The sequence below is a fragment of the Hyla sarda genome, chromosome 10, assembly GCF_029499605.1.
Source record: "Hyla sarda isolate aHylSar1 chromosome 10, aHylSar1.hap1, whole genome shotgun sequence".
Taxonomy (NCBI): Eukaryota; Metazoa; Chordata; class Amphibia; order Anura; family Hylidae; genus Hyla; species Hyla sarda.
Genome location: NC_079198.1, coordinates 48,786,645 through 48,811,640, shown reverse-complemented (window position 1 = coordinate 48,811,640; position 24,996 = coordinate 48,786,645). Strand labels below are relative to the sequence as shown.

Below are 24,996 nucleotides of genomic sequence, written 5' to 3'. Positions count from 1 at the left end.
TATAGACCCACTAGGGTCTCACCTGACTACCTGTATGTCACCGGTAAATGAGGGGACCACTTATATGAAACAGGCAAAATTTTATTGGTCGTTCAGACCATTGGGAGATAAAGTGCCTAGTTCATATATCCACCTGCATTCCCTCTGCAAGAGGATACTGTCATAATCCTGGGTCAATCTTTTCAAGGCCAAAGAACTTTAGTTGTGATTCATTACCTCTATGGCCGTGATTCATGTGGCGGACAAGTGGGGTATCTCTCTCTACGGATGTCTCCTAGATGTTCCAACATCCTTTTCTTAATCTCTCTGAAAGTCTTGCCCACATATTTCTTTTTGAACGGGCACACCGCCAAATAGATCACGCCCCGTGTATTACAGTTAATGAAATCACGGATCATGTACCTCCTGCCCGTGACCTCATTTGCAAATTCCTTCACTCTCATCAGATTGGGACATGCTTTACAGTGGCCATATGGATAATTCCCCGGTGGTATGGGTCCTCTATTCAACCAGGTGGTCCTACTTGAAACATTAGGGGAAAGATGGCTGTGTGTGATCATGTCCCCGATATTTTTCCCCCTTCGGTAAGTAATCTGTTGAAAGTCTGTAATTAGAGATGAGCGAATCGAAGTTGACGAACCCGAATATGTTACGAATTTCATGAAAAATTCAATTCGCAACGAATACGAATATCGCCGCGATTCTATTGCGCGAATCTCTTCATTAAACTCCATTTTACAGCATTCCAGGCTATTGGAGACCTAAGATGGCGGATCCACATGTGAGTACATGGGGCAGGGGATTATGGGAGGGCAGGAAACAGCGGCGGGAATGAAGGTAGGCGGGCTGACCCTGAATCACATGTGAGATGCAGCCTATCAGTGTTCACAGACCCCTGTGATGTCACAGCCCCTATATAATCGGCAGCCATCTTGCCTCTCTTCATTTCATCTATGCACTCAGATGGAGAGGACGGGACTGCGTGCGTGCGTGTGTGTGTGTGTGTGTGAATAGCTCATACCACAGCGTTACACTGCAACTGCTAGTCACATCAGCATTAGGGAAAGACAGGAGTGCAGAGTGCTTTGCTGTTACACTGAGAAGGATCATTGATAGCTAAACCTCCTATTCACGTTATTGAGCATTGCAGCAGAGAGGGGCAGATAGCTGTCAGCTGCCTCATACAGATCTCCAAGCTGCCTGAACTTTCTGAAGCATCTTATCTCCTCATTTTTCAGCCCAATTGAGCTTTTTATTTGCTCCACAAATCTTCTGCTGCTCAGAATTGTGTGACAGAGTGCAATTTAGGGTTTAATCCCTGGATTTTTTTTTTTGTGGTGCTGCACTGTTGGGTCCTGCTGCTATTCAGAAATAAGTTATATTAGTGTGGACTTTAGTGGATTTTTCACCATTTTTCACCTGTTACTCTGTCTCTGTGCTACAGTCAGTGTTATACCACACGTTATACACCTGCCAGTGTATGAAAGAAAAAAAAAGTATTTCCTGCGTACAAATACACTTAACAGTGCCCTTATCATTGCAAAGGGCCTACATACAAGAAAATAGCATACCATATACCACCTTTTTTTTCTGTCTCTGTGCTAAATTCAGTGTTATACCACACGTTATACACCTGCTGGTGTATGAAAGAAAAAAAGTGTTTTTTCTGCGTAGAAATACGCATACCAGTGGGCTCATCATTGCAAAGGGCATACATACAACAAAGGAGTGTACTATTTAGTAACTGTTATTCTGTCTAGGGCCTATATACTTTGAAAGGACAGCCGTAAGTAATTGCCTGCTGCTATTCTATACCCTCATAAACGCACTAAGTATGTCAGGCAGGGAAGTGCCAGGACGAGCACAGAGAAGGGGCAGAGGCCTACATACGTCAGGCAGACTTGGGGCGATTGGCAGCAAGAGTTGCAGCAATAGGCCTGAGCTCCCGTTAACACCCAGCGGTCGAGACGTCGACCCATCTCTCCTCGTCAATTGGTTTGCACACTCATCCCCATTATCACAAGCGACATCTGCCAACCCCAGTCAAGAGTCGGTGGGTTCCTCAGACACAACCCTTAGTTGGCATGGCCCGGGAGCAGTCCCCGTAATCCCATTGCCTTTGTCCTATGCTGTACCCTCTCCCAAAGTAGTATCTCATGCTTTGGGTTCAGCTCCACTATTTAGTGAGGACTATGTAATAGAGGACAGTCAGCAGCTAATGGGCAGCCAAGAATGTGAGAAGACATGCGTCGCTTGCTCCGCAAGGCGGGCAAGTAGTGATGCGGAGAGTGATGTGCGAGGCGGTGTTTCAATTGTTCAGGGTCCTGAGGCAGACACTGTTGTGAAACACGAGGAGGACATCAGTGACGTGCACACATCTTTTGATGATGATGAAGTCGATCTCAATTGGGAGCTGGGTGCAGAAGCCGGGGCTTCATCATCATCAGGAGAAGAGATTTGCTCTTTGTCTATGAGGCAGCAAGGCGGTAGCACGGTTGGCAATCAGCGTGGTGGTGGCAGTAGTGGAAATTCAGGAGCCAAACGTGCCAGGGGGAGACCACCTGCTTCGCAGCAAGCTACCATTCAGGGAGGTAGTGGAACAGGGGTTCCTGGAGACGGCGCCAATAGCAGTGAAATAGTGCGGACTGCGGGTGGGAAAATCAGCTACTCTGCGGTGTGGTTGTTCTTCATAAAGAATCCGGAGGACCATAGCGTAGTCGCATGCAAAATCTGTCGGCAGAAAGTGAAGCGTGGCCAGGGTCCCAATCTCGGCACCACGGCCCTGCGTCAACACATGATTCACCACCATAAAGCGGCCTGGGATAACCGTTGCTCCGATGTAGTGGTCCAGCCTGCCGCATCACCCAGTGGCCATCCGCTCCCTCCGTCATCCAGCCAAGGCTCCACCACCTTAGCCGAAGGGAGCATTGTGTCAAACCCTCCTTCTGGCGCTCCTGCTTCTTCCGCTTTTTGTCAGCCATTCCGCCAACAATCGATCGGTGAAGCCATGTCCAAGAGACAACAGTATGCGCCCACTCATCCAACGGTGCAGAAGTTGAATGTGCTCCTGTCCAAGTTGCTGGTGTTGCAGTCCCTCCCTTTCCAACTGGTGGACTCTGCAGCTTTCAGGGAATTGATGGCTTGTGCCGAGCCGAGGTGGAGAGTCCCAAGCCGTCATTTCTTTGCGAAGAAGGCAGTACCAGCCCTGCAAAAGTTTGTACAAGAGAAGGTGGGCCAGTCCTTGAGCCTGTCGGTGTGTTCAAAAGTGCATGACAGCGCCGACGTATGGAGCTGTAACTACGGGGAGGGACAATACATGTCTTTTATGGCCCACTGGGTAAATGTTGTTCCTGCACAGCCTCAACAGCAACTTGGACAGGTCACACTGCTTCCTCCTCCACGCTCTCGCTCCCAGGCAGTTGGTCCTTTTACAGTGTGCGCCTCCTCCTCCCCCGTGTCCTCGGCCTCCACTGCATGTCCAAATCTCGGTGGCCCTTCATCGTATCACGTGTGTAGGGCACAGCGGTGTCAAGCCGTCCTTCACATGGTTTGCCTTGGCGAACGGAGTCACACAGGGGAGGAACTGCTAAAGTTCATTAGGGAAGAAATCCGAGTATGGCTTACTCCACGAAATCTGGAAATGGGAACCATGGTGACCGACAATGGGAAGAACATTGTACCCGCGCTGCGACAAAGAAGTGTGAACCATTCGCCCTGCATGGCACACGTGTTGAATCTGGTTGTCAAGAAGTTCATCAAGTTTTCATCCCATTTGCAAGACGTCCTGACAATGGCAAGGAAACTGTGCATGCACTTCAGCCACTTCGTACACCGCCAAGCACACTTTGCTTGAGCTGCAGCGTCAGAACGGTATCCCACAACATAGTCTCATTTATGACGTTGCCACACGTTGGAATTCCACCCTCCATATGTTGGACAGACTATATGAACAAAGAAAAACCATCACAGATTTTTTGATGATACAAGCAGATAGGAGTACTCCCCTGTGTAACTTCAATGTGAACGAGTGGCAGCTCATACGTGACACCTGCCGTTTGCTGTTGCCCTTTGAGGAAGCCACATTTTTTGTTAGTCGCTCGAATTATGCCATGAACGACGTAATTCCACTCCTACATTTACTCCAAAAAATGATTGAAAACATGGCTTGTCACGGCAATGGAGACATTGCGCCTACATCAGAAGGCTACATGAGTCCTGTGGGGGATGAACTGGAGGAGGATGATGAGGGGCAGAGCGGAGCACAGTTTACGGTGGATGAGATGGCCGGTGTTTCTGGTCATTGGACAGGAGAGAAGGAGCAGGAGCAGCCAGAGGAGCTGTAGGGTTATTACAAGGGAGGCGAGACAGAGGACCCAGACACACCGTGGCAGTATGCAGTGGAGATGGAGGCAGGTAGTCCCAGAGAGTCACTGTCACAAATGGCACGATGCATGCTGAGTTGCTTGAGTAGTGACCCCCGAATTGTCAAAATTCGTCAGCGAGATGACTTCTGGATCTCCACCTTATTAAACCCTCGCTACCGGCCCAGAATGGGGGCCTTTTTTACACCCACTGAGAGGGAGGACAAACTGACCTACTTCAGGGAGCTTCTACGTAGTCGGTTGGCCGATGCCTATCGGCCACATGGTCCATCCACTCGCAGGTCTGACTCGGGGGGGCCCTCTGCGCTCACCTTCCACAGCTGCTGGGGAGGGGAGGGGTGGCAGGAGCAGTACCGGCTCAATCAGCAGCAGCCTGAGTCTACTGTCGCTGATGAGTAGCTTCCTTCAGCCGCATAGTGAAGCTACTCATCAGCAGCAGGTGGACGTGGAGCAGGACCTGAACAAGCAGGTGGTGGCTTACCTCGACATGACCCTGCCAACAACTGTTGAAGATCCGCTGGACTTCTGGGCAGCCAAACTCGATTTATGGCCGCAACTAGCAGAGTTTGCCCTGGAAAAGCTGCCCTGCCCGGCCAGAGCGGGTGTTTAGTGCGGCCGGGGCCATAGTCACCCCAAGGCGAACTCGTCTGTCCACTAAAAATGTGGAGAGACTGACGTTTGTCAAGATGAATCAGGGATGGATCAGCCAGGATTTCCAGGCACCAATGACAGATGGGTCTGAGTAGATTGATCATGCTCCTACAACAAAATGTTCTCTATTGTGGTTGGTTATGAAACCCTCTGGGGCAGACCTGGGCATTGTACGGCCCGCTTTCCACATACGGCCCTTTGATTGGCTCTGACTGGCCCGCGCTGATTGGGGGACAACTATGCTGCCTAATCTGGGGGACAACTATGCTCCTAATCTGGGGGACATCTATGCTGCCTAATCTGGGGGACATCTATGCTGCCTAACCTGGGTGGCATGTATGCTGCCTAATCTGGGGGACAACTATGCTCCTTATCTGGGGGACAACTATGCTCCTAATCTGGGGGACAACTAAGCCCCTAATCTGGTGGACATCTATGCTGCCTACTCTGGGGGTCAAGTATGTTCCTAATCTGGGGGACATCTATGCTGCCTAATCTGGGGGACAACTATGCTCCTAATATGGGGAAAACTGATGCTTCTTGCCTTGGGCCTATAATTTTTTGAAGTTTAGCAGTAGCTAAATACATGCTTAATGCAAATGTCAACATTGATCTTTAAATGTAAGGGGTTATGAAACCCTCTTGGGTACTGCGAATGACTGCTCCAGACTCATTCTGTGTCTTTCACAAACTACTTGCCTCCCTGGTGCCTCAGGCCTTGGGCCTATAATTTTTTGAAGTTTAGCAGTAGCTAAATACATGCTTAATGCAAATGTAAACAGTGATCTTTAAATGTAAGGAGTTATGAAAGCATCTTGGGTACTGCAAAGGCATGATCCAGACTCATTCTGTGTCTTTCAGGAACTACTTGCCTCCCTGGTGCCTCGGCCTTGGGCCTTAAATTTTTGGATGTTTAGCAGTAGCTAAATACATGCTTAATGCAAATTTCAACAATGATCGTTAAATTCTCGGCGCTCTGCCAGGGCCTTCTCCTACCCCGCCTGGGCCGATCTGAGGACCTCACTCACCAACTCACTAACTAATCCAATCGCTTATAGCGACGGGCGGTGTGTACAAAGAGCAGAGACTTAATCAACGCCAGTTTATGACCCTCACTTACTGGTAATTCCCCGTTTTAAGGTTAAATAATCGCAATCCCAGATCCCTATCACGAACTGGTTTCAGCGTGCAACACGCACCTGTCCTTGAAAGATAAAGACACGCTAATCCGTTCAGTGGAGTGCGGCTGCGGCCCCGGAAATCTGAGGGCATAACACACCTGGTATTGCTCAATCTCGCAATTGATCATGCAAAGGTAGGGGGCTATTAAAGCCTCTTGGGTACTGCTGAGGCCTACTCCTGACTGCTCCTGGTGTAATGTATGGGGTAATTAAACACTCTTGGGTAGTGTTTTTTTTTTTTTTTTTTATTTACTGATAATTTTATCGTAATAAAATTCAATTTTCCAGAATGCTAATCGTTACACAACGGAATGCTTGTTGCGTGTGATTTTTTTAATGAAAATTAAAAAAATAAAATACGGACAGGGATTAACTCTGCTTCATCATTTTGGGCGAAAAAAGTCCTTTGGTGATCTGCCACTATATGGTGTCCTCATGCTGCCAACACCTCCACGCTGTGCCATTCATCCACTATATGGTGTCCTCATGCTGCCAACACCTCCACGCTGTGCCATTCATCCACTATATGGTGTCCTCATGCTGCCAACACCTCCACGCTGTGCCATTCATCCACTATATGGTGTCCTCATGCTGCCAACACCTCCACGCTACGTCATTCAGTCACTATATGGTCTCCTGACACTGATGCCACCACCAGGCTCTGTCATTGTGCTGCTGTGCAGCAGTGATTCTAAGAGCGATGCCGGTAATCTGCATGCTATTCTGAATAACAGTATTATTTCACTACCCCAGCACACTCCATATGTGTTTTAGGACACAGCAAAGTGTTCTATACCCCTATAGAGGCTGTATGTAGGCTAGAAATAGCCTTTTTTAATATCGATTCGGCGCAAACAAATTCGGATCGAAACAAACTTTTCGGGAAAATTCGGCGAAACTGCCGAATAAAATTTTTGAAAAGTTCGCTCATCGCTATCTGTAATGATCTCTTCGAGTTCAGGGTCCATCTGAAGAATGTTCCAATGGCGTTGTAAAATTTCCTGCATATGTGTGGCTCCGGTGTCATAGGTAGCTATAACTCTCATTGGATTAACCATATTATCTGGTTGTTTTGGTATGAGTAATGTTTCCCTGGGCGTCCTTAAAGCATCGCGGGAGGCCGTCTGCAAAACATGGTCTGGGTATCCTCTATTAATAAACCTACGCCTTAAATTTTGTGCTTCTTTCACAAAATCAGTTTTTTCAGAACAGTTCCTCCTGAGGCGGAGGTACTGCCCCCGCGGGATCCCCTTTTTGAGGGGTCCCGGGTGGCAGCTCTCCCACCTCTGGAGGCTGTTCTTAGCTGTACTCTTTCTGTGTATAGTGGTGCGTAAAGTACCATCAGGTTTTTTATGTATACAAATGTCCAAAAAGGGTAATTTAGTCTCATAATATTCATACGTGAAGGCCAAACCTATAGAATTATGGTTTAATTGTCCCACAAACTCCTCAAACTGTGCAGTATTTCCTTGCCAAAGGATGAAAATATCATCAATGAAACGCGCCCATAAAAGGGCGCGCTCACTGAAGCGTTCACTGTCCCACACAAATACCAAGGTGGATTCCCACCTGCCCAGAGTAAGATTCGCATAACTGGAGGCACTGGGGCTCCCCATTGCGGTCCCTCTGAGCTTGTGGAAATATTTGTTGTTAAACAAGAAGTAATTGTGGGTCAACGTGAAACGCATTAGTTCTATGACAAAGTCATTATGAGGTTTCATTTGGGTTCCTCTAAAGGACAAAAAATGTGCTATGGCCTTTAGCCCTATCTCATGTGGTATCGATGAATATAGAGCTTCCAAGTCAAGACTAGAATGCAAATTACCCTCTTCAATGGTGATACCTTCGATCTTCTGTAAGAGATCCATGGTGTCTCGAGGCTACGTTGCTTTCTAGTATTGACATGGAAGCTCTATATTCATCGATACCACATGAGATGGGGCTAAAGGCCATAGCACATTTTTTGTCTTTTAGAGGAATCCAAAGGAAACCTAATAATGACTTTGTCATAGAACTAATGCGTTTCACGTTGACCCACAATTACTTCTTGTTTAACAACAAATATTTCCACCAGCTCAGAGGGACCGCAATGGGGAGCCCCAGTGCCCCCAGTTATGCGAATCTTACTCTGGGCTGGTGGGAATCCACCTTGGTATTTGTGGGTGACAGTGAACGCTTCAGTGAGTGTGCCCTTTTATGGGCGCGTTTCATTGATGATATTTTCATCCTTTGGCAAGGAAATACTGCACAGTTTGAGGAGTTTGTGGAACAATTAAACCATAATTCTATAGGTTTGGCCTTCACGTATGAATATCATGAGACTAAATTACCCTTTTTGGACATTTGTATACATAAAAAACCTGATGGTACTTTACGCACCACTATACACAGAAAGAGTACAGCTACAAACAGCCTCCAGAGGTGGGAGAGCTGCCACCCGGGACCCCTCAAAAAGGGGATCCCGCGGGGGGTAGTACCTCCGCCTCAGGAGGAACTGTTCTGAAAAAAATTATTTTGTGAAAAAAGCACAAGATTTAAGGCGTAGGTTTATTAATAGAGGATACCCAGACCATGTTTTGCGGACGGCCTACCGCGATGCTCTAAGGACGCCCAGGGAATCATTACTCACACCCAAACAACTGGATAATATGGTTAATCCAATGAGAGTTATAGCTACCTATGACACCGGAGCCACACATATGCGGGAAATTTTACAACGCCATTGGAACATTCTTCAGATGGACCCTGACCTCAAAGAGATCATTACAGACTTTCCACAGATTACTTACCGAAGGGGGAAAAATATCGGGGACATGATCACACACATCCATCTTTCCCCTAATGTTTCAAGTAGGACCACCTGGTTGAATAGAGGATCCATACCACCGGGGAATTATCCATGTGTCCCAATCGGATGAGAGTGAAGGAATTTGTAAATGAGGTCACTCACGGGCAGGAGGTACATGATTCGTGATTTCATTAACTGTAATACACGGGGCATGATCTATTTGGCGGTGTGCCCGTGCAAAAAGAAATATGTGGGCAAGACTTTCAGATAGATTAAGAAAAGGATGTTGGAACATCTAGGAGACATCCATAGAGAGAGAGAGATACCCCACTTGCCCGCCACATGAATCACGCCCATAGAGGTAATTAATCACAACTAAAGTTCTTTGGCCTTGAAAAGATTGACCCACCGGCAAGAGGAGGAGATTTTGACAGGATCCTCTTGCAGAGGAATGCAGGTGGATATATGAACTAGGCACATTATCTCCCAATGGTCTGAACGACCAATGAAATTTTTCCTGTTTCATATAAGTGGTCCCCTCGTTTACCGGTGACATACAGGTAGTCAGGTGAGACCCTAGTGGGTCTATAAGACAGTCACCGCTAGACTTGGGTCATTATAGGTCAAGTAGCAGGCACCAGCGCAGTGCCGCCCTTTTTAGGGTGTACACGCCGCCTAGGGTTAGGGAAACAGATAGAGTAGGGTGAGAGAGGCTCCCTAGGGCCATAATTTAATCCCTTCCCATCCCCAGGCTAGGTACCCCGAGGGGGGCACTGTACACTAGTGCATTTCATGCACAATAAGTTTGTGTTATACATTATGCCACTATATAAGTCTTGTTTCCGCGCATATGTGTGGCCCCATTTTGTAGGTAGGGTGTTCCACGTAGGGTGGGGTCTTTCATGGGCGACCTTGGAGCATTTATAATCTAGGGTACCCTGTAAATCATTTAGGACCCTGGTTTTCATAGGTAACTCTGTTCTTCTTATAATAGTTACTTTGACAGTTAACACCTATATAATTTACTTTGTGGGTTTTGACATGGGTTTTCTGAGACAGAGCATGGTGATACAATGAATGCGGGACCCAGTATCCGTATAATGAGAAAGGATACGCTATCACTCGCTCGTTAGGTTTCATTTTGTCTTCGTAGCTATGTTTATTTATAGGTTTATAGTCATGCGAATGCGAACTGACATACTCTAGAAATGAGATACAAGGTAACTAATTAGGACTCGCCTGCTCTATTAAACATTACAATACTGGTTTGTTTATGTTTTGATACCTGTAGTTAGTTACAGTAACTTAGCTAGCCGCAATCACTATTGCAATCTTCCGGTCCTCTATCAGGCACAGCGCTCGGAACTTAGTTCGCCCCCTGTACGCGTCAGTAGAGGGCGTCGCCTGAGTGACGTAGTGCCGGGGCAACAGGATATGACTTCAGACGTTGGGAGTCTTGCATGGTGAGCACAAAGCAGCCGACATTAACAGTACGGCTCCCCGCCACTGCGGGTACGTGCCCCATCTGAAACCCCATACCGGTGATGCGGCGGACAACAGTGAGTAGCCTTCTAGCGGCGTATCAGCTAGATTTCTCTGCAGGTATCCCGGACCTTGAATAGTAATAGGCATTTTTATGTGTTTTCCTCCCTAGATGACGGGCATGTAAACCGGGACTGTAAGTACAGTACCCAGCACTATTAGGATTGAAGTAATCATATATTGGGAGAAATCTATTACTGTAAGGTTTTTTTTTTTTTTTCTCACAGGTCCGGATTGCCATTACTAGTTGTTGTATGTGCCGCAACTTTGAGCACACCTGTCTTAGTGAGCACTGATTAATGGGTGCCACTTTATAGAATGAATGCCACTTTATAGCATGAATAGTGAGCACTGAGTGTCGGGTGCCACTTTATGCTATAAGATACCATAATATTTGAGTCATCCACACGCATAAGTTGTATTAATCCCCTGATGACGCTCAATATTAGAGCAGAAACACGTAGGGTTGTTGCGATATTTGGTATGAATCTTGGCATTAGTTAATCATGATTTTGGTGTTGGTATTATTATACACATTATGATTTAAGGTGTGATTTTAGGTAACACAATAAAAGTTACGTTTTAAAGCACCCCCCCCCCCCCCCATTATTTCTCTTAGTAGGAATTTTTTCCACCATAAGAGAGCTTGTTTTATTTGCGTCACCAATTGTACTTTGTAATTACATCACTTTTTTTACTATAAAATGTACGGCGCAACCAAACAAATATTATTTATGTGGGAAAACCGCAATTTAGAAAATTTTGGAAGGCTTTGTTTTCACGCTGTACACTTTCCGGTAAAATTTACATGTTTTCTTTATTCTGTGGGTCAATACGATTAAAATGATACCCATGTTATATATTTTTCTATAATCGTACCGCTTAAAAAAAAATCTCAAACTATTTTAACAAAATTAGTATGTTTGAAATTGCCCTATTTTGACCACCTAAAACTTTCTCATTTTTTGCGCCATGATCTGTAGTTTTTTTGCGCCATGATCTGTAGTTATCAGTACCCCTTTTGCTAAGGTTTTACTTTTTATAAATTTTTTATAAATTTTTTTGGAGTAAAATGTGACAAAAAAAACTGCAATTTTGGACTTTTTAAAAAAAAATTTACGTTTACACAGTTCACCGTACGGGATAATTAACAATATATTTTAATAGTTCAGACTTTTACGCACGCAGCGATACCAAATAGGTGTATTAATTTTTTTTAAACGCTTTTTTGGGGGTAAAATGGAAAAAAAAATGGACGTTTTACTTTTTTATTGGGGGAGGGGATTTTTCACCTTTTTTAACTTTTTTATTTTACATTTTTTATGTCCCCATAGGGGACTATTCATAGCAATTAGTTGATTGCTAATACTGTTCAGTGCTATGTATAGGACATAGCACTGATCAGTATTATCGGTGATCTTCTGCTCTGGTCTGCTCGATCTCAGACCAGAGCAGAAGACCCTGAGAGACGGCCGGAGCCAGGTGAGGGGACCTCCGGCCGACATGCTGGATGATCGAATCCTCGCGGCAGCGCTGCAGACGATCCGATCATCCATTTACTGCCACAGATGCCGTGTACCGCACTGCCACAGATGCCGTGATCCGTATTAATCACAGCATCTGAGGGGTTAATGGCAGACATCCGCGCGTTCGCGGATGTCCGCTATTACCGGCGGGTCCCTGGCTGCTGATAGCAGCCGGGACCTGCCGCGCATTACCGAAGCGGTGCTTGCGATCATGGCAGCACGTAAATGTATGTCATGGTGCGTTAAGTACCACATCACAATGACGTACATTTACGTCCATTGTCGTTAAGGGGTTAAAAATAATGCCTTCATATTCAATGAACAGTGGTACATTCAAGAAAATGGTACCGCGATGGGGACAGCAGTAGCATGCACTTTTGCTAACATATACAGTACAGACCAAAAGTTTGGGCACACCTGCTCATTCAAAGAGTTTTCTTTATTTTCATGACTATGAAAATTGTAGATTCACACTGAAGCCATCAAAACTATGAATTAACACATGTGGAATTATAGACATAACAAAAAAAGTGTGAAACAACTGAAAATAAGTTATATTCTAGGTTATTCAAAGTATCCACCTTTTGCTTTGATTTCTGCTTTGCACACTCTTGGTATTCTCTTGATGAGCTTCAAGAGGTAGTCCCCTGAAATGGTCTACCAACAGTCTTGAAGGAGTTCCCAGAGATGCTTAGCACATGTTGGCCCTTTTGCCTTCATTGGGTTCAGGTCTGGTGACTGTGGAGGCCTGGTCATCTGGCGCAGCACCCCATCACTCTCCTTCTTGGTCAAAATAGCCCTTACACAGCCTGGAGGTGTGTTTGGGGTCATTGTCCTGTTGAAAAATAAATGATGGTCCAACTAAACGCCAACCGGATGGAATAGCATGCTGCTGCAAGATGCTGTGGTAGCCATGCACACCATCACACCTTCTCCTCAATGCTTCACAGTGGGAACCAGGCATGTAGAGTCCATCCATTCACCTTTTCTGCCTCGCACAAAGACACAGTGGTTTGAACCAAAGATTTCAAATTGGGACTCATCAGACCAAAGCACAGATTTTGACTGGTCTAATGTCTATTCATTTTGTTCTTTAGCCTAAACAAGTCTCTTCTGCTTGGTGCCTGTCCTTAGCAGTGGTTTGCTAGCAGACATTCTACCATGAAGGCCTGATTCACACATTCTCCTCTTAACAGTTGTACTAGAGATGTGTCTGCTGCTAGAACTCTGTGTGGCATTGACCTGGTCTCTAATCTCAGCTGCTGTTAACCTGCGATTTCTGAGGCTAGTGACTCGGATGAACTTATCCTCTGCAGCAGAGGTGACTCTTGGTCTTCCTTTCCTGGGGCGGTCCGCATGTGAGCCATTTCTTTGAGCTCTTGATGGTTTTTGTGACTGCACTTGGGGACACTTTCCACCTAGAATGACATATTTTCAGTTCTTCCACACTTTTTTTGTTATGTCTATAATTCCACATGTGTTAATTCATAGTTTTGATGCCTTCAGTGTGAATCTACAATTTTCATAGTCATGAAAATAAAAAATACTCTTTGAATAAGAAGGTGTGTCCAAACTTTTGGTCTGTACTGTACCGTGGAAACTGAATTAATATACACCACCAACAACTCCTATAAACATCTGATAAAAAATCTACCTACGTTATGTGGATGATGTGTTTTTGGTATGGAGAGGTACAAAAGAGGATTTTGAGCATTTTATGGAATATATAAATAATAATTTAATTTAATATGCGATTTACATCTAATTTTGGAGGAAATAAATTTGAGTTTCTGGGTGTACTACTTAAAATAAAAAATGGAGAGCTAATAACAACCAGCTATAGAAAACCCACAGCATCCAATGCACTACTTAATTATAGAAGTTTTCACCTTGACCACATAAAGAAAGCAATACCATTCAGTCAATTCCTGAGGCTAAGGAAAATGAACAACAAAACTGAAATTTTCGAAGAAAAGGCAATAGAAATGAAAAACCGCTTCATACAACTAGGGTATCCAGAAGAACTTCTAGACACTGCATTAACAAAAGCTTGGAACATTGAAAGAGAAGATATATTATCTAAAAACTGCAAAAAAAAGTTTTAGAAAAAGTAAAAGTATACAGAGTACCTTAGTACGAAGCACTTTACTTAACTTCAAAGAAGAACACTGGCTAAAGCAATTTACTCCTTAAGGAAACTATAAATGCGGTTCTTGTAACCACTACATCTTTTTCCTGCAAGGAAGAAAATTTTTAATCGGTGGAGAAAATATACTGGTACGGGAATTTATCATCTGCAGAACAACACGTCTCATACTGCATGTTATGTATATGTGGCCGATATTATATTGGATCCAGAATTCGACATTAGACGTAAATGTATATCCTAATGCCCTGGTACTTTGTGGACCATGACATACATTTAAAGGGGTACTCTGCCCCTAGACATATTATCCCCTATCCAAAGAATACAAAGGAACATAATGTTCAGAATGCTAGGGTGCCTGCAAGGAGATTGTGGTGGGTCCCAGCGGCCAGACCCCGACGAACAAACATCTTATCCTCTATCTTTTAGTTAGGTAACAAGATGTCTAGGGGCAGAGTATCCCTTTAATTCCTGTACATGAAGGAAGCGCAGGAGCTGGGTACTCTTCCTGCAAAGCGGGTCCTGGCTATCAGCAGCCTGGGACCTGCCAGTAACGTTGGACATGGTGGACATCACTCTGATGTCCGAATGCTAAATGGCTTGATAAATACTGATCACAGCATTTGAAGCACTACGGGGAGTTTGTAAGGCTCATCGGATGACCCATGGCACGATTGTGGGGATCCAATTTGCCAAAGTGGTAGCCAGAGGTACCTCCTCCTGCTGCTTTCAGCCGATTTATCCTGAACAGTATTAGCAATCTTATAAATATTCATACAAAGTAGAAAACAGCACTCACCATCTAAATGCAGTTAAAATCTTCATCTTTATTTCATCATTTAAAAAATGATATAGCGTGCCGGCAGACTAGCTGGGGGAGAGGAGGACAAATGTCTCAATTTTAACATCAGTTTGAGGGTTAGCCATATGTCACTGTTTACATCTACCACAGTAGTGTACCTAAACTTATGTATAATTTACCCCCACAAATAATATATATTTTTTAGTTTTTTTGTTTAGCTGTACATTTTATGGTAAAATGAAAGGGGTTATTAAAAAGTACAATTGTTTACACAAAAACAAGCTCTCATATGGGTCTGTGGATGAAAAAAAAGAAGTTATGGTTCTTAACCCCTTTATGGACCAGCAAATTTTGATTTCTGTCTCGCGTTTTTTTTCCCTCCTCACATTGTAAGACCATAACTTTTTTTATTTTTCCACAGACAAAGTTGCATTAGGACTTATTTTTTGTGGGACAAGATGTTTTTTCCACTGGTGCACTTTACTGTATCATATAATGTATTACAAAGCCAGAAAACAATTATATATACGGCAAAATTGAAAAAAGATGGAATGAAAGGTGCAGTATTTTTTTTAGTTCACAACTGACATGCTAACTTTATTCTATCAGTCAGTAAGAGTCCAATGATACCAAATTTGAATAATTTATGTGTTTTTCCCATTTTTTCTGGGATGTGATGTGACCACAAATCTTCAATTTTGGCGTGTGGAATTTTTTTTTGCGTTTATATCATTGACCTTGCAGGATCAGAAATCTAGTAATTAAATATTTCAGACAGTTATGCATGCGGCAATACCAAATATGTGATTTTTTTTTTTTACAGTGTTTTAAATGGAAAAAGGGAGTTGTTTAAATTTTTATTACTACATCGATGTGGTCTAAAATGGCAGACGATCCTCAACCCCAGCGTAAGTGCAGTTGTGCACTTACGCTGGGGTGGAGGTCCTGCATTTGCGGACCACAATACAGGTTCACTACTGTGGTGGATGTATACAATGACATTAACTAACCCTCAAAACTGATGGAAAATTGAGACATTAGCCAGTATATCCTTATATGAAGGACATACCTGAGTCCGCACACCAACACCAAGGTTTCTCAAATGGTACGGGACCTATCAACTAACCTACCTGTGCATGATAAGCAAAACCACAAACCAAACTTACAGCAGCATTAGGTCCAACTTGTAGACTGTTCCCTGGTTAATTCCAGTGTGACTACGCACACACACAATGGGAGGGGGGAGAGACAGGCTACAAGCCCCACCCTGGTTGGATAATATAGTGCCGGCCTCACAGGTGAAACCTTAATGCTACAAAGTATGATAAAAAGGGTGCATTAGTAGACCTGTTAACCTGGGAGCAGTCTACAAGTCGGACCTAATGCTGCTGTAAGTATGGTTCCTGGTTTTGCTTATCATGCACAAGTAGGTTAGTTGTTAGGTCCCGTACCATTTGAGAAACCTTGGTGTTGGTGTGCGGGCCTGTGTTGGTATGTCCTTCATATAAGGATATACTGGCTAATGTCTCAATTTTACATCAGTTTTGAGGGTTAGTTAATGTCATTGTAAACATCCGCCACAGTAGTGAACCTATATTGTGGTCCACAAATGCAGGACCTCCACTTCAGCGTAAGTGCACAACTGCACTTTGGTTTGAGGATCATCTGCCATTTTAGACCACATCGATGTAGTTGCTTAATGTTTAAATTTCACGCATCCACACGTTTATCAGATGTAGGATGCCATTGTGGTACTTGTGACCGTCTGCAGGCATCCTCCATTGTAAGCATATTATGCTGGGGATTGCCCATAGCAACAGACCACAAGTGCAGGAGCTCCACCCCAGCGTAGATGCACAACTGCACCTGGGGTTGAGTATCTTTTGCCATTTCAGACCACGTCAATGTAAGCTGTTTAATGCTTCAATTTTTATTAGTTTTTTTTATATTTTAAGAAACATTTTTTTACTTTTATTTTACAAATTTTTGGCCCCTCTAGTTGCTTATCATAAGCCATTATTAGATGAATGCCCGTCATTACTGGCAGATAGAAGTGAGCATCTGCCGCTTATGACATGGACCCAACCAGCAGGCCCACGTCATGTCTACTCACCCAACCCACGATGTATATGTGTGTCATGGGTTGGGAAGTGGTTAAAAAAGGAAGAGGAAAACACAAAAGCACAGAACTGAAAATTGGCTGTGTCCTCAAGGCATAAATGAGCTTAAGTGGTACTCTGCCCCTAGACATCTTATCCCCTATCCAAAGGATAGGGGATAAGATGTCTGATTGCATAGGTCCCGCCTGCAGCACCCCCTTTCTCAGCTGCACAGAGCAAGGATCGCTCTGTGGCTGATGATGAGCAATGCAGGAGATGGAGCATCGTGACATCACGGCTCTGTCCGCCCATGACATCATATCCCGCCCCCTCAATGCAAGTCTATGGGAGGGGGTGTGACGGCCGTTATGCCCCCTCCCATAGACTTGCATTGAGGGGGCATGATGTCACAAGGGGCGGGGCATGATGTCATGAGGGGGCGGAGCTGTGACATCACAATAATCCGTCTCCTGCATCGCCCATCATCAGCCACGGAGCGATCCTCGCTCTGTGCAGCTGAGAAGGGGGGGGTGCTGCAGGAGAGATCGCGGGGGTCCCTTTGGATAGGGGATAAGATGTCTAGGGGCGGAGTACCCCTTCAAAGGTTAAAGTGTTAAACAATGTATTATATATTAAGTTAATACATGCTAAAATACAAATATGCAGTGCATTTCAGTGTAATAGAAAGCTTTTGTTTCTCTATTTACAGACTGGAATATTATGCTGGTCCGTATTTCAGGTAAGGTGTCTTTGGCAACTGTTCAAATGTATCATATTTAAAGGAATAAAGGACATGTATTTTCCTATAGAGCATGTTAAATGCTTTGTACATGGGAATATTTTCATACTAAAACAAGAGCTGTTAGCACACAATTTGAGGCACTGCTTTTGAGGTCATTTTATGTGGTATCATTTATATTTCCCCTCGCTGATACTAAAATAAATGAAAATTGGTCACAGTCTCCTTCCATCTAACAATCAAAGGTTGTGTTCTTCCATCAGATCACTAGGTGGCGTCTAACCAATCTAGATAACACATAGCCGTTTAAGAGTCCAGTATGCATGACATCATTTCAGTATTGCATTTAATTGTCTCAGGTTTGATGATGGCTTGACTATGAGAATCCAATTCTCTATATCATTAATAGTGTTGAGTGGCATAGGCCATATTCAAAGTTGGGAATATTCGCGAATATATGCATGAATATTCGGCATATATTCGCTAAATTCACATATTCGTAAGCAGCAGAAGGGAGGGAGACCACACAAGCTGGAAGCAGAGAGGGATGATCACTGTGATGTGTACTGTGAAAAAAAAAACGAATATTTGTAATTTTGAATATATAGTGCTATATTCGCGAATAAAATTCGAATTGCAAATATTCGCGAGCAACACTAATCATTAATAAACAAGTTAAACAAAAGCAGGCCTAACATTTCGGGACCTAATATTGTGATACACCACAAATAGCAGTCATTAAAAAAATTAAGGACATGGCTGAATTGGAGAGGGTGCAGAGGAGGGTGACCAGAGGCAGGCTGTTATATAAATGGATAGTTCTTATGGTAAAGAAGGCATGTCCCCCTGGAAACTAAACCCTTTTTTCTCTAGATGGTGGAAGTGTCCCCCTGTATTTTGAGGGGCAGGGGGGGTACTTGTAACAGTTTTTCCCCATATATTTTGTATTTGGGCCATTTATATAAGTTGATCATATCCCCCATTAAACGTCTCTTCTCAAGACTAAACAAATGTCATTCTTTTAATATTTCCCCATACCTAAGGTATGCCCCTTATTAGTTTAGTTGTGCCTCTCTGTACCTTTGCCATCTCCATAATGTCCCTTCTATGAACTGGTGCCAAAAACTGAACAGCATATTCCAGGTGAGGCTGTACCAATGCTTTTTAAAGGGGGAGTATTATGTCCCTGTCCCATGAGTCCATGCCTCTTTTTATACATGACAATATCCTGCCGGCCTTGGAAGCAGCAGCCTGACATTGCATGCTATTCTGTAGTCTGTGATCTACAAGTACACCCAGATCCTTCTCTACCAGTGTTCAAGTACAAGTACACCCAGATCCTTCTCTACCAGTGTACAAGTACAAGTACACCCAGATCCTTCTCTACCAGTGACTGTTCTAGTTTTACCCTCCCTAAGACATCTGATATATTCAGGCTATTTGTACCCAGATGTATAACTTTAAATGTATCCACTTTGAACCTCATTTGCCAAGTAGATGCCTCAGTGTGTCCTATTCAGCTTGCACCTTATGCATGTCTTTAATCGATTGTACTGTGCTTCAAAGCTTGGTGTCATCAGCAAAGATAAAAAAAAACATAGCTGTTCATGCAATTCTATATAGCATTAAAAAATAAGTTAAACAAAAGCAGGCCCAGTAAAATTGGACCCCCCAGATTGCGTGACCAAAGATCACCATGTTGCGCTTCCTGAACTGTGCTGCATCTCGGCTAATGTGAGTGAATGAGATTGCGCTGCAAAACCCAAATGGCTGTGACTACAACATGAGAAACGTAACAATTCCATCCAGGATGAATTTGTGGCTGCGATAATTTGGGGGTCGCAATGTGTCCCCAGTTAGTGCAAATCAGCTCAGCTCCCCCTTTGCAAGAACGAAGTGCACAGACAGCTGTGGAGCAACAGCAACTTGTAAGGACAAGAAATCCAGCGCAAAACAGCATCAAAAAATGGATGGTCACAGGAAACCACAGGGTCACAGGAAACCATACATTTTATGATGCCGTTTTAAGGGTTAAACAAACCACCTAAAAAGCAAGAACTGATTTGTGCTGGATTTCTCTACGTGTGACCACATTTAATTACATTAGTTGAAATTCTGCACAATTCAAGGAGAACAACATGGTGATCTTTGACTTTGCGACCCATTTTTGACATATAGCCCTAACCTAATACTGTCACCTTGTTCTTTATACAGTAATAGTCACAGCACACAGATAAACAATGATCTTCTCAATGCTACCTATTAGTAATAGTGCCCACATATACTATAACAGTGATCTTCTCAATTCTGCCTATTAGTAATAGTGCCCACATATACTATAACAGTGATCTTCTCAATGCTACCTATTAGTAATAGTGCCCACATATACTATAACAGTGATCTTCTCAATTCTGCCTATTAGTAATAGTGCCCACATATACTATAACAGTGATCTTCTCAATGCTACCTATCAGTAATAGTGCCCACATATACTATAACAGTGATCTTCTCAATGCTACCTATCAGTAATAGCACTCACATATACTATAAGGCTAATAATGTCCACATGTGGGAATCTCCTTGCAGATATTCTGCAAACTGCAGGGCACTGGTATAATATGCCGATGCTAGGACTGCACAGGAATGCGCCGTCTCATAGACATCCATGCATTGTGTGGACTCTGCACAAAGAATGAACATGTGTAGCTGTCAATCACATGTAAACAAATAATCAGTGAAAATAAGCAGTGAAGTTGTGGATTGGATAAAGGTTATAAAAACCCATGAAAGGCTTGTTTGGACACAATTTGTCCTTAGTCCTTGACAAAGTCACTGATGTGGTGAAACTGCGGACGGGTGCTGGTGTCATTGTGTTTAACCCCTTAAGGACACATGACGTACTGGAGCATCATGTGTCCACTCCCGATCTATAACGTGGGGCCACTGCGTGGCCCCGCATCATAGCGGGTCGGGCCCGGCCTCTAACAATGGCCGGGACCCGTGGCTAATAGCGCGCGGCATTGATCTCTGTGCAGAGCGCTATTAACCCTTTAGACGCGGCGTTCAAAGTTAAACGCTGTGTCTAAAGTGAAACTGAAACCATGCCGGTTAGCTCAGTGGGCTATTTGGGATAGCCGCCGCGAAATCGCGGCATCCCGAACAGCTTACAGGACAGCAGGAGGGTCCCTACCTGCCTCCTCGCATCGCTGAATGACTGCTCAGTGCCTGAGATCCAGGCATGAGCAGTCAAGCGGCAGAGTCATCGATCACTGGTTTCTTATGAGAAACCAGTGATCAATGATAAAGATCAGTGCAGTGTTATAGGTCCCTAAGGAAGCTATAACACTGCAAAAAAAAGTGAAAAAAAAAGTGAATAAATATAATTTAACCCCTTCCCTATTAAAAGTTTGAATCACCCCCTTTTCCCATAAAAAAAAACCACAGTGTAAATAAAAATAAACATATATGGTATCGTTGTGTGCGGAAATGTCCGAATTATAAAAATATATCTTTAATTAAACCGCACGGTCAATGGTGTGCGCGCAAAAAAAATTCCAAAGTCCAAAATAGTGCATTTTTGGTCACTTTTTATGAAATAAATAATCAATAAGCCCTATCAATGCAAAAATGGTACAGTTAAAAACTTCAGATCACGGCGCAAAAAATTAGCCCTCATACCGCCCCATAAACGGAAAAATAAAAAAGTTATAGGGGTCAGAAATGACAATTTTAAACGTATTAATTTTCCTGCATGAAGTTATGATTTTTTTCCAGAAGTACGACAAAATCAAACCTACCGTATATACTCGAGTATAAGCCGACCCGAGTATAAGCCGAGGCCCCTAATTTCACCCCAAAATCCCAGGAAAAGTTATTGACTCTAGTATAAGCCTAGGGTGGGAAATACATCATCCCCCCTTGTCATCATCCAGACCCCCGTCATTAACATCCTCATTATCATCACCCTGTCATCATCCAGACCCTCATCATCATCACCTGTCATCATCCCCTTGTCATCATCCCACACACCCCCTTCATCATCCCCTTGTCATCACCCCCACCCCCCCTTCATCATCCCCTTGTCATCATCCCCAACCCCCTTCATCATCCCCTTGTCATCATCCCCACCCCCCTTCATCATCCCCTTGTCATCATCCCACACCCCCCCCTTCATCATCCCCTTGTCATCATCCCCACCCCCCTTCATCATCCTCTTGTCATCATCCCACACCCCCCCTTCATCATCCCCTTGTCATCATCCCACACCCCCCTTCATCATCCCCTTGTCATCCGCCCTCAGTGGTCTTCAACCTGCGGACCTCCAGAGGTTTCAAAATTACAACTCCCAGCAAGCCCGGGCAGCCATCGGCTGGGAGTTGTAGTTTTGAAACCTCTGGAGGTCCGCAGGTTGAAGACCACTGCGGCCTTCGACATCATCCAGCCCCCTCTCACCCCCTTTAGTTCTGTACAGTACTCACGCCCGCTCGGCGCTGGTCCGGTGCTGCAGGACTGTCCGGTGAGGAGGTCGTCCGGTGGGATAGTGGTTCCGGGCTGCTATCTTCACCGGGGGCGCCTCTTCTCCGCGCTTCGGGCCCAGAATAGAGGTGTTGCCTTGACGATGACGCAGAAGTACGTTGGTAATGAACGTACCTCTGCGTCGTCGTCAAGGCAACGTGACTATTCTGGGGCCGGGCCCGAAGCGCTTAGAAGAGGCCTCCCCGGTGAAGATAGCAGCCCGGAACCACTATCCCACCAGACGACCTCCTCACCGGACAGTCCTGCAGCACCGGGCCAGCGCAGAGCGGAGGCGAGTACTGTACAGAACTAAAGGGGGTGAGAGGGGGCTGGATGATGTCGAAGGCCGCAGTGGTCTTCAACCTGCGGACCTCCAGAGGTTTCAAAACTACAACTCCCAGCAAGCCTGGACAGCCGATGGCTGCCCGGGCTTGCTGGGAGTTGTAGTTTTGAAACCTCTGGAGGTCTGCAGGTTGAAGACCACTGCGGGTGGAGAGTTCCCTCGAGTATAAGCCGAGGGGGGTGTTTTCAGCACTAAAAATTGTGCTGAAAAACTCGGCTTATACTCGAGTATATATGGTATATAAGTAGGGTATCATTTTAACCGTATGAACCTACAGAATAAATATCAGGTGTCATTTTTAGTGAAAAATGTACTACGTAGAGACGAAAGCCCCCAAAAGTTACAAAACGGCAGGTTTTTTTCAATTTTGTCGCACAATGATTTTTTTTTCCGTTTCACCGTAGATTTTTGGGCACAATGACTGACGTCATTACAAAGTAGAATTGGTGGCGCAAAAAAATAAGCCATCATATGGATTTTTAGGTGCAAAATTGAAAGAGTTATGATTTTTTAAAGGCAAGGAGCAAAAAACGAAAATGCAAAAACGGAAAAACCCCCGGTCCTTAAGGGGTTAAGGACAAAGGATGTACTGGTACGTCCTGAGTTCTTTCCCTTTCTATAACGCGGGGCCACAACGGGTCATAGCGGGTCGGACCCGTGGCTAATAGCACACGGCAGTGATCGCGGTGCCGCGCGCTATTAACCCTTTAGATGCGGCGTTTAAAGTTGAACACTGCGTCTAAAGTGAAACCGAAACCATGCCGGTTAGCTCAGGGAGCTGTTCGGGATCGCTGCGGCGAAATCGCGGCGTCCCGAACAGCTGTTAGACACGAGGAGGGTCTCCTACCTTTCCTCCTGGTGTCCGATCGCCGAATGACTGCTCAGTGCCTGAGATCCAGGCATGAGCAGTCAAGCGGCAGAATCATCGATCACTGGTTTCCTATGAGAAACCAGTGATCAATGTAAAAGATCAGTGTATGTAATGTCATAGGCCTCTATGGGGGCTATAACACTGCAAAAAAAAAAAAAAAGTGAAAAAAAAAGTGAAAAAAAAAAGTGAATAAAGATCATTTAACACCTCCCCTATTAAAAGTTTGAATCGCCCCACTTTTCCCATTTAAAAAAAAAAGTGTAAATAAAAATAAACATTTGTGGTATCGCCGCATGCGGAAATGTCCGAATTATAAAAATATATCGTTAATTAAACCGCACGCTCAATGGCGCAAAAAAATTCCAAAGTCCAAAATAGTGCATTTTTGGTCACTTTTTATATCATGAAAAAATTAATAAAAAGTGATCAACAAGTCCGATCATTTATATACATTTTCCTGCATGTAGTTATGATTTTTTTCAGAAGTACGACAAAATCAAACAGATATAAGTAGGGTATCATTTTAATCGTATGGACCTACATAATAAAGAGAATGTGTCATTTTTAGTGAAAAATTTACTGCGTAGAAACAGAATCCCCCCAAAATTATAAAATGGCATTTTTTTTTTCAATTTTGTCTCACAATGATTTTTTTTTCCGGTTTGCCGTAGATTTTTGGGTAAAATGATTGATATCATTACAAAGTAGAATTGGTGGCGCAAAAAATAAGCCATCATATGGATTTTTAGGTGCAAAATTGAAAGGGTTATGATTTTTTAAAGGTAAGGAGGAAAAAACGAAAGTGCAAAAACGGAAAACCCTCTGGTCCTTAAATGGGCACTGTCACCAACTTTATTTTTTGATATGTTGTAGTACTTACGTACTACAACATATCTCTAATATACTTTTATTTTATTTATTTTTATTAAAATTGTTTAATTTACATTTGAAAACCGGCCACTAGGGGTCTCCCTCCTAGTGGCCGGCTGCAGCCTGGCGTGACGTCACGCATGAAAAAGGACTGATGCGGCCGGGCATCGGTCCTTTTTCATTCATTCAGCCTGCGCTCGCTCCCTGCCTGTCAATCAGACAGGCAGGGAGCGAGCGCATTGGCTCCCCGGCCACTGGCTGGGAGGCTACTCCTCCCGCACATCGCTGCCTCGTCGCCACCTCCGCCTTGTCGCTGCCCCTGCACGCCCGCTGCCGGACTCTGCAGTAAGTGTAATGGGGGGGGGGATGTTGTGATGGAGGGAACGGGGTATGGCACGAGGGGGGGGGTGAGACGGAGGGGGCGGTCTAGGGCCGCATGTAACTAATAGTTTATCTACACAGGGTGCCTCCAGCTGTTTCAATACTACAACTCCCAGCATGTCCTGACAGCCAATAGATGTCAGGGCAAGCTGGGAGTTGT

The 24,996-nt window shown here is 44.3% G+C and overlaps 1 protein-coding gene across 4 annotated transcripts in view; it reads left to right on the top strand.

Annotated features, from left to right (window-relative positions):
• Positions 1 to 24,996, top strand: part of MPV17L (MPV17 mitochondrial inner membrane protein like) — a 210,876-nt gene that overhangs the window by 175,214 nt on the left and 10,666 nt on the right. For all 4 annotated transcript variants that reach the window (XM_056542831.1, XM_056542830.1, XM_056542833.1 and 1 more), the window contains one exon: positions 17,827 to 17,856. In XM_056542831.1, the coding sequence (XP_056398806.1) occupies positions 17,827 to 17,856 (30 nt within the window). The remainder of the gene's footprint in view (positions 1 to 17,826; positions 17,857 to 24,996) is intronic.